Raw genomic sequence first — 10,718 nt, forward strand, 5'->3', positions numbered from 1 at the left:
CTGGGGCTGGGCCTGGACCTGATCATGGGCCTGGGGATGGGCCTGGACCTGATCCTGGGGATGGGCCTGGACCTGATCCTGGGCCTGGGGATGGGCCTGGACCTGATCCTGGGGCTGGCGCTGGGCCTGGACCTGATCCTGGGCCTTGGGCTGGGCCTGGACCTGATCCTGGGGATGGGCCTGGGGCTGGGGCTGGGCCTGGGGATGGGCCTGGACCTGATCCTGGGGCTGGGGCTGGGCCTGGACCTGATCCTGGGGCTGGGGCTGGGCCTGGACCTGATCCTGGGGCTGGCGCTGGGCCTGGACCTGATCCTGGGGATGGGCCTGGACCTGATCCTGGGCCTGGGGCTGGGCCTGGACCTGATCCTGGGGCTGGCGCTGGGCCTGGACCTGATCCTGGGGCTGGCGCTGGGCCTGGATCTGATCCTGGGCCTTGGGCTGGGCCTGGACCTGATCCTGGGGATGGGCCTGGGGCTGGGGCTGGGCCTGGACCTGATCCTGGGGCTGGGGCTGGGCCTGGACCTGATCCTGGGGCTGGGGATGGGCCTGGACCTGATCCTGGGCCTGGGGATGGGCCTGGACCTGATCCTGGGGCTGGGGCTGGGCCTGGATCTGATCCTGGAGATGGGCCTGGACCTGATCCTGGGCCTGGGGATGGGCCTGGACCTGATCCTGGGGATGGGCCTGGACCTGATCCTGGGGCTGGGATGGGCTTGAGTCTGGGGATGGGCCCAGCTCTGATCCTGGGGCTGGGAATAGGCCCAGCTCTGATCCTGGGGCTGGGAATAGGCCCAGCTCTGATCCTGGGGCTGGGAATTGCCCCAGCTCTGATCCCAGAGCCTTGATCTGGGGAATGGGCCCAACTCTGTTCCCAGGGCTTGGCTGAGCTTGGCCTCTTGGAATTGGTTTATCTGTGATCCCAGAGCCTGGTTGAGCTCAGATCCAGGGAATTGGCCAAGCTTGGATCCAGGGAATCAGCCCAGCTCTGATCCCAGGAATTGGCCAAGCTTGGATCCAGGGAATCAGCCCAGCTCTGTCCAAGGAATTGGCCAAGCTCAGATCTAGGGAAATGGTCCAGCGCTGTTCCAAGGAATTGGCCAAGCTTGGATCCAGGGACTCAGCCCAGCTCTGATCCCAGGAATTGGCCGAGCTTGGATCAAGGGACTCAGCCCAGCTCTGATCCCAGGAATTGGCCGAGCTTGGATCCAGGGAATCAGCCCAGCTCTGATCCCAGGAATTGGCCAAGCTTGGATCCAGGGACTCAGCCCAGCTCTGATCCCAGGAATTGGCCGAGCTCCTGGGGTTCTGCCCTGCCCCTCTGCCTCCCGGGGTTTTTGTAGCCGTGTGTAAAGGACATTCCAGGACATTCCAGGGCGGGCACAGGGATCTGGTGTCTGGGGAGTTGAGATAAAAATGCAGAGAAAGCTGGTGTCACTTGTGTGTGTGTGTGACAGGGCTGGCACCACCTTGGCCTGCCTGGCACGGGGCTGGCACTGCTCTGGCACAGGGCTGGCACTGCACTGGCACCTTCTTGGCCCGGCCTGGCACTGCTGTGGCACTACACTGGCGCCTCCTCAGCCCAGTTTGGCACCTCCTTGGCCCATGCTGGCACAGGGCTGGCACTGCACTGGCACCCGGGGGAGCAGAGCTGCCCTCAGGAGGTGCTGTGGGTGCCCCTGCCCAGCCCCAGCTCCCTCAGGCACACCGGGGTCAGTTCCCTGGGGGGCAGGAGGGGCCCTTTCCCTCCGGGATGGGCTCCAGGGGGTTGGGATGGAGCCAAGGGGGACCCTGGGGAGGGAGAGTCACCCCTGGGGGCTCCTGTGCTGGCACTGGGGGAACTGGGGGTGCTGGGAGGGAGCCCCGATCCAGAGAACTGAGCTGAGCCTGTGCTCAGGAATCCCACAGGACTGGGACCCAGCTGGAGGAAATGGTCCTGGTACTCCAGAAATGCAGATCTGAGCAGAGTGACCTCCAGGGAACTGCAGCCGGGAATTCGGGAATTCTGAGCCCGGCCTCCCTCCGGGGGTTGCTGCCAGGCCTGGGGATGTCCTGGAGCTGAGCTGGGACATTCACCCGGGGCTGGAACGGCTCAGCCTGGAGCGCAGCCAGCAGCTGTGTCCTCAGCTGGCATGGTGGGAGGCTGGGACGCCGTGTCTAAAACAGCTGGGATTTTGGGATATTGGGATTTGGGAATGCTGTGCCTAGAGCAGCTTGGATTTTGGGATATTGGGATTTGGGGATGTTGTGCTACAGCAGCTGGGATTTGGGGATGTAGGGATTTGGGGATGCTGTGCCTACAGCACCTGGGATTTTGGGATATTGGGATTTGGGGATGCTGTGCCTACAGCACCTGGGATTTTGGGATATTGGGATTTGGGGATGCTGTGCCTACAGCAGCTGGGATTTTGGGATGCAGGGATTTGGGGATGTTGTGCTACATCAGCTGGGATTTTGGGATATTGGGATTTGGGGATGTTGTGCCTAGAGCAGCTGGGATTTTGGGATATTGGGATTTGGGGATGCTGTGCCTGCAGCACCTGGGATTTTGGGATATAGAGATTTGGGGATGCTGTGCCTACAGCACCTGGGATTTTGGGATATTGGGATTTGGGGATGCTGGGCCTACAGCAGCTGGGATTTTGGGATATTGGGATTTGGGGATGCTGTGCCTACAGCACCTGGGATTTTGGGATATTGGGATTTGGGGATGCTGTGCCTGCAGCACCTGGGATTTTGGGATATTGGGATTTTGGGATGCTGTGCCTGCAGTAGCTGGGGTTTGGGATGCAGGGATGTTGGGATGCTGGGGTTTTGGGATGCGGGGATTTTGGGATGCGGGGATTTGGGGATGCTGTGCTACAGCAGCTGGGGTTTGGGATGCAAGGATTTGGGTATGCTGGGATTTAGGGATGCAGGGATTTGGATATGCTGGAATTTTCAGATGCAGGGATTTGGGGTGCTGGGATTTGGGGATGCTGGGATGTTGGGATGCAGGGATTTGGGATGCTGGGATTTTGGGATGCGGGGATTTGGGGATGCTGTGCTACAGCAGCTGGGGTTTGGGATGCAGGGATTTGGGGTGCTGGGATTTGGGGATGCAGGGATTTGGGATGCTGGGATTTGGGAGATGCAGGGATTTGGGGATGCAGGGATCTGGGATTTTGGGATGTGGGGATTTGGGGATGCTGTGCCTACAGGAGTGGGGGTTTGGGATGCAGGGACTTGGGGATGCTGGGGTTTAGGGATGCAGGGATTTGGGATGCTGGGATTTTGGGATGCGGGGATTTGGGGATGCTGTGCTACAGCAGCTGGGGTTTGGGATGCAGGGATTTGGGGTGCTGGGACTTGGGGATGCTGGGGTTTTCGGATGCAGGGATTTGGGATGCTGGAATTTTGGGGTGCTGGGATTTGGGGATGCAGGGATTTGGGATGCTGGGATTTTGGGGTGCTGGGATTTGGGGATGCTAGGATTTTGGGATGCAGGGATTTCGGGATGCTGTATCTACAGCAGTTGGGATTTTGGGATATAGGGGTTTGGGATGCTGTGCCTACAGCAGTTAGGAGTTGGGGATGTAGGGATTTTGGAATGCTGTGCTACAGCAGCTGGGATTTGGGATGCAGGGTTTGGGGATGCTGTGTCTACAGCAGGTGGTGTTTTGGGATGAAGGGATTTGGATGTGCTGGAATTTTGAGATGCAGGGATTTGGGATGCTGGGATTTTGGGATGCAGGGATTTGAGGATGCTGTGCTACAGCAGTTGGGATTTTGGGATGCAGAGATTTTGGGGTGCTGGGATTTGGGGATGCTGTGCCTACAGCGACTAGGGTTTGGGGATGCAAGGATCATGGGATGCTGTGTCTACAGCAGCTGGGACATAGGGATGCAGGGATTTGGAGATGCTGTGCTACAGCAGTTTTGATGCCGTCTTTGGCAGCCTCAGGCTTTCAGGGGTAGCTGCACAAATCACTGAGCAGCTCTCTTTGGGGCCATGTCAAAGGAGGCTCTGGTGTTTAGGGAAAACATCCCAAAAATGCAGGGGGTAAGCACGGGAGAACCGGCGCGCCCAGCGGGCAGCGCTGCTCACACCAGCACGGGACAGCCTGTCCTGCTCGCCCGTCAGGGTGGGCCACTGACCCCAAACCACCTGTCCAGGACCTGGAGGACCCAAGCAAGGAAGCAACCAAACCCTTCTGGCAGTGGGAGCACTGAGGGTTTGGAGCTCTTGTCACAAGGACCCATCGAATACATTTATGGACCAGATCCATACCGATGTTCTCCTTCTGTCCCAGGGAAGCTGTGGCTGCCCCATCCCTGGCCGTGTCCAAGCCCAGACTGGGCAGGGCCTGGAGCAGCCTGGCCCAGGGGAAGATGTCCCTGCCCATGGCAGGGCTGGCACCGGACGGGCTTTAAGGTCGCTCCATCCCAAACCATTGCAGAGCCCCCGGGGCCGGGATGGGGCGGGGCGGGCGCTGGGCAGCGCCAGCAGCTCGTGCTGCCGCCTGCTGTTGGCACCCGGAACTGCAGCTGGGGGGGGGCGCATGCGCAGTGCCGCTGATTTCCCGTGCTCGCTGCTGGCCTCCGGTGGACAATTCCTGAACTGCAACTCCAGCAGATGAGCGGGTAAAGAGGGAAAATCCCTGATTTGAAAGGAAAAAGAGTTTCCTGAGCGAAACATCAGGAGTTTTAATAAAAAAAATAGGTGGTGCTACCTCTGTCCCCTTTTCTCCATTTTATTTTCATCCCTTCTCTTTCTGTTCTTCTTTTTTTCCTCCCAATGCTTCTTCTGTTGCATTGCCTCAAATCAGGAAATTTGGAACAGGCCCCAAACTGATTATTAATCCTTTTTAAACTGCACTGAACAGCCCCTGCAAGCTCCCTCTGCCCTTCCTGCTGCTCCAGACCCTTCCCCAGCTCCATCCCTTCCCTGGTCATGCTCCAGCCCCTCCAGGTCCTTTCTCAGGGTCTTCAGTGAATGAGGAAAAAGGGAGGAACATTTCTGCAGCACTCTTTGTAGATAGAGGTTTGAAAAATAAAGTTTTGATTTCCCTCTAACAAAAACTCCAGGAACTGCTTTATTTTAGGAAATGAGGCGCTCTGCAGGAGAGGCGTTAAAGGAGCTGGACATGACCCCTGGACATGTCCTGGAATCTGATCCCAAATCCAGGGGTCACTCCTGGATGCCCAGTGTCCCCCAGACCCCCCGACTCCCAATCCCAGTCCCGCAGTCCTATATCCCCCCTCAAGGTGTCTTGTCAGCCACCCTCAGGACCCTGACTCAAATCCTGGGGTCATTTCCTGACCCCCCCCTCCCCAGTAACCCGTGTGACCCCCAGACTCTCAATCCCACTCCCACAGATCTGTGTCCCCCCCTCCCGGTGTTTCCCGATGTTTCCATTACCCCAATCCCTCTCCCAATCCCTTGTACCCCTCCCAGTGGCCCCATGTCCCCCAGGACCCTGGCCCAAGGTTTGGGGTCCCCAATGGGTCCCACTGTCCCTGTGGCCTCCCCCCCTTACCCCAATCCCACTCTCAGTCCCATGACCTCCCCAGTGACCCCTGGACCCCGATCCAGTCCCATGGGCCCCCCAAGCGTCCCCCATCACCCCACTGCCACTCCCATGGTCCTGTGTCTCCCATCGCTGGCCCCCAGACCACCCCAGCACCCCAGTCCCTCTTCTGTGACACCCCCAGTGCCCCCCCAGACCCCAATCCCACTGTCCCACAAGGGTCCCCAGCCCCTGATACTGAAATTGGACAGAGTGAAAGTCCCTGATGGAACTGGAGGTATCAGAAAGCCGGAATTCTTGATCAGCTCGGACTCACAGCAGATCTCTCCTGGTCCTGCAGCTCAGGGGGACTTTGCCACAGGGTCTTTATCCACTACAATTACAAATATTCATGAAAATGTGTCTCCTACCTAATACAGAAACAGCACTTTTCCCATAAATAATCTGCATGGCTCTGCCTCTGTTAGGAAATAATTTTTATTGCGCTACAGAGTCATAAAAATGGGGTGTCAGAGTTTGTTTTCACTGAGTGCCCCAATATCCCACATGACCTTGCCTCAAACTTTCGCTTTGAGCAGTCGCTGCTCCTTCTGTGGTCCAGAACTTGCCAAAAACCCCTCACTGCAGTTCCCTTTATCTCTTTCTCCACAGGTTACAGCCACCTTTGCCCTGCTATGTCCACACTTTTACATCCTTTTATTGGTTTTGCCCGTTCAACTTTAAGCTGGACCCAGCACCATTAAGGGATGTAAAACTTTCTATTCTCTCTCTTATTGCTCAGCCCCCATGACCCCACTCCCACCGTCCCATGTCCCCCCAGTTGCCCCCAGTCCCACTCCCCAGTGCTCACTGAGTTGCAGTCACGCCTCAGATACCACTTGGGGTCCCCTCTCAGATGCCATCTGCAGAGGATCAGCAATGGGACATCACGCCACGATCAATATGACCAAGCGAAGTCAAATTTATTGCAAGAACAAAATGTATTTATGCTTTGTTCTACTGTTCATGCGCCTCAAGCTAATCCATGATTGGTTTAGCCTGGCTGTGCACGCGTCTCAAGCCTTCAGCTCATTGTTCAGTCTTCTTTCTTCATGCATCTCATTGCGGTTTATTGTTTTCCCTTCAGGCACTCTGCTGTGGTTTTTTGCTCCGTCTTCTTAGCCCGCCCCACATCCTGGACTTGTTTTTCTCCTGAGTAGGCTCTTCCTGTTTTTGAGCTATCGGGGACAATGAGAAATTCTGCTCCGTCCCTTTACAGGCTGCTTGGGCACTGTGTCCGTTTTCCTGCAAAATTCCCTCAAGAGACATCCCTGTGGGCACCTTGAGCCTGGGGATGATCTCTTGGGGGAGTGCCTGGGTGCCTGAGCTGAGCTGAGCTGCCCCAGGCGTGGCCGTTCTACAACCCAGGGCACACCAGCCTGGGGGCTGACAAATCCCTGTGGGAAACAGACTTGCAATAAAGCGGCACGAGAGGTTCCTTTGTATTCAAACCCATCACCTCCAGGCATCACTGAAAGGGGAAACACTCCTGGGGAGTACCGGCAAATGGATTTTCTGAGCTACCACGCCAACATAGGCTCAGGTATCTCCTGGTGTTGGTGGATCCCTCCTTGGAGGTCCAGAACTTCTCCTGCCACACCAATAAGGGCAGGGAAGTCACCCAGGCACTCCCCCAAGAGACCATCCCCAGGCTCAAGGTGCCTGCAGGGATGGCATCTGATAGGGGACCCCAAGTGGTATCTGGGGTGTGGCAACAACTCAGTGAGCAGTGGGGAGTGGGACTGGGGGGAACTGGGGGAACATGGGACTGTGGGATTGGGGTTTTGGGGGGTGTGCAATAAGAGAGAGAACAGAAAGTTTGAGTTGTCCTGAAGGTGCTGGATAGGGCTTAAAGATGAACAAGCAAAAAACAATAAAAGGATGTAAAAGTGTGTGCAGCAGGGCAAAGGTTGCTGTAACCTGTGGAGAAAGAGATAAAGGGCACTCCAGTAATGGTTTTTTGCCAAATTCTGTACCACAGAAGGAGCAGTGTCTGCCGAAAGTTAAAGTTCTAGCTGAGGTCATCTGGCGTATTGGGGCACTCAGTGAAAGCCTCACTGAGTAAACTCATTTTTACGACTCTCCAGGACCATAAAAGGATTTCAAGAAAGAGGTGGAGCCATGCAAATTATTGCTAGGAAATGTGCTGTTTCTGTACAAGGTGAGGGACACATTATAACGAATATTTGCAATTGTGGTGGATAAAGACCCTGTGGCAAAGTCCCCTGTGACCTGCAGGACCAGGACAGATCCACTGTGAGTCTGAGCTGATAAAGAATTCAGTCTTTATGCTACCTCCAGTTCCATCAGGGAGTTCACTCCGGCTGATTTTGGTATCGGGACTGGGGGGACTCTGGGGGGATTCTTGGGGGGACACGGGACTGAGGGATTGGGATTGCGGTGCTGGGGGGACACTGGGGGAGTCACAGGTCAGGGATTGGGGTAATGGGGGGCTCTGGGGGAAATGAGGGGGGACACGGGATGGTGAGAGTGGGGTGGGATTGGGGTGATGGGGGGGCTGGGAGACACAGTGGGGGCAGAGGGTGATGCCTGGATTTGGGTTGAGGCTCTGGGGTGACACCAAAGGAACTGGGGAAGGAGAGTGGGATTGGGGTCTGGGGATGAGCCGAGGGGGACACCGGGGGCCTCAGGGAGTGACCCCAGGATTTGAGGGGACTTGTATTCATGGGAGTAGGACTGGGCTTCTGGGGGGCCAGGAGGACACGGTGCTGTGGGACTGGGGCTCCTGGGGCTGGGGGACATTGGGGAGGGATAAGTAACCCCAGGATTTGGGATCAGGGAGCCCAGACATGCCCAGGGCCCTGGTGGCCAGGAGTGCCTCCCTTCCCCCTGGGCTGACCCCACTCCCCGGCCCAGTCCCTCACTGATGAACCCTCCCCGTGTCTCCCCTGTGTCCCCTCTGTGTCCTCCAGTGTCCACACCGGTCCCTGTGGCCTCTCCCCTCCATGGCCGTCCAGGCACAGACCCTGGCACTGCTGGCAATGGCCGTGGCCACCACGGGCATCGAGGAGGTGCCCCTGGACATGGCCCAGGACTCCTTCGATGACCAGTACCAGGGCTGCGGCCCTGCCATGACTGAGGCGTTGCCAGCCCTCAACCGCTCCGAGTTTGAGCAGAACCGTCTCTTTGCCAAGGCCTGGACTAAGGCCACAGCTGAGTGGCAGAGTCTTGGGTCCCCTGTGTCCCCTCTGTCATCCCCAGCCCAGGCCATCGCCCTCGTGGCCTTCACGATGGATGACCTGTACAGAGAGTTCAACGCAGCCGTGCGCACGGCCGGGCGCTCCAGGCAGGAGTACCGGGACAACTTTCACTTCAAAACTCTGCATTTCCTGCTGACCCAGGCCCTGGCGACACTGAGGGTCACTCGGGGACCAGAGTGTCACAACGTGTACTGGAGGGTGAGCAGGTACCAGTTCAAGGCACAGCCCGGTGACATCGTCCGGTTCGGTCAATTCATGTCGGTGTCAGAGAATGAAACAACTGACAAGATATTTGGGAATGGCACGGTGTTCCAGGTGCATACGTGCCATGGGGTGGGAATCCAGCAATTCTCCAAGTTTCCTAACAAGACGAAGGTGCTGATCTCACCCTTTGAGACCTTCGAGGTCATCAAAGTCAGCCAGGAAGTAGACAGGACGAGGATCCACCTCCGCACCAACGAGAACTTCAGCAGATACAACTGCGAGTGGCTGGAAGGTGACATCACAGGTGACAGCCTGGGGCAATGGGGACACCCACTGTGGCCCATAAGAAGGCACAGGGACAATGAAACTCACAGGGCATGGGAGACAGGGACATAGGCCCCCAGTGTGTGGAGATAGGAACACCCACTGCTAGGAACAAGGACAGGGGTTCCCTGTGCTGGGGACACTCACTGGGGGTGGGGGGACAGCGACACCCAGTGCTGGGGACACCCACTGTGGACAGGGCACACCCCTGACAGGGCACAGGGGGTGGGGACACTCACTGAGAGTTTGGGGACAGGGACAGCCCATGCTGGGCAGAAGGAGAGGGAAAGCCGGTGCTGGGGAGACTCACTGGATGTGGTGAGAAACCAAGTGCTGGGGGCACCCACTGTGGCCATGGGGACACCAGGATAAGGCACAGGGGACAATGACACTCACTGGGCATGGGGGGACACCCAGTGCTGGGGACACCCACTGTGGACAGGGAATACCCATGACAGGGCACAGGGGGTGGGGACACTCACTGAGAGTTTGGGGACAGGGACAGCCCATGCTGGGGACGCCAATCTCGGGACACCCATTGTGGGCATGGGGACAGGAATGTCCATGACAGGGCACCGGGTGGGGACCCCCACATCTGGGATGGGACAGGGAAACACCAGCCAGGGGACAGCAGGGACAGAGACAGGGATGTCCCCATTCCGATCCCATGCCTCCCCACCAAAGGAGATGAAGACGTCGAGATGGCTGCCACACACACCCAAGGACAAAAGACTTAGTCCTAACGTTAATGTTAGTTTTTGCTAGGTACTTAACTAAACTGAATAACAATGAAAAAGCAAGTCTGTGCCGCTCTAAAGACAGCGGGAGGAAAATACAGAGGGATTACAAAACCAGAAATTAAACAGTGAACATGCCAAATAAAGAAAACACACTACAACACCCAGACACCCCCTGTCACCAGCCATGGCACCCCCTGACTTCCCCTATCCCTGTCATCCCTAAGCCCACCATGACCTCGCTGGTGCCTGTAGCCCATCACCTCATGGCCCCCATCTCTCCTGTCACCCCTAACCCCCATTATGGTCCTCCCCCACCCCCTCACTCCCCCCATGATCCCCCTGACGTCCGTCTCTTTGTCTGCCAGGTGACAGCGCCCCCAGGGCTCCCTTCCACGTTGGAGGACTCCTCCTGGCCACCACAGCCCTGGCAGTGGCCACTGGGATCCTCTGAGCCACGAGACCACCACGGCCTCCAAGGTCACTGCGGCCACCCCGATCACCAAGACCACCATGACCCCCAGAGGAACGAGGCCACCAAGGCTACCAAGGCCACCACTGCCACTCTGGCCACCTTGGCAGCTATTGCCACCATGAGGTCACTGTGGCCACCATTGTCGCCGTGGCACTGCGGCCACCACAGCCACCCTGGCCACCATGTTTTGTTTTAGGGGGGTTGGGGGTTG

The 10,718-nt window shown here is 57.5% G+C and overlaps 1 protein-coding gene across 1 annotated transcript; it reads left to right on the plus strand.

The window, feature by feature from the left end:
- The first annotated feature begins 8,512 nt into the window (after positions 1–8,512).
- LOC118700081 (erythroblast NAD(P)(+)--arginine ADP-ribosyltransferase-like) lies at positions 8,513–10,486 on the plus strand. The gene is made up of 2 exons (XM_036404411.1): positions 8,513–9,275; positions 10,401–10,486. The coding sequence occupies exons 1-2, from the start codon at positions 8,513–8,515 to the stop codon at positions 10,484–10,486; spliced, it is 849 nt and encodes a 282-aa protein (XP_036260304.1).
- Positions 10,487–10,718: the final 232 nt, after the last annotated feature.

Source organism: Molothrus ater, chromosome 1, assembly GCF_012460135.2.
Source record: "Molothrus ater isolate BHLD 08-10-18 breed brown headed cowbird chromosome 1, BPBGC_Mater_1.1, whole genome shotgun sequence".
Lineage (NCBI taxonomy): Eukaryota > Metazoa > Chordata > Aves > Passeriformes > Icteridae > Molothrus > Molothrus ater.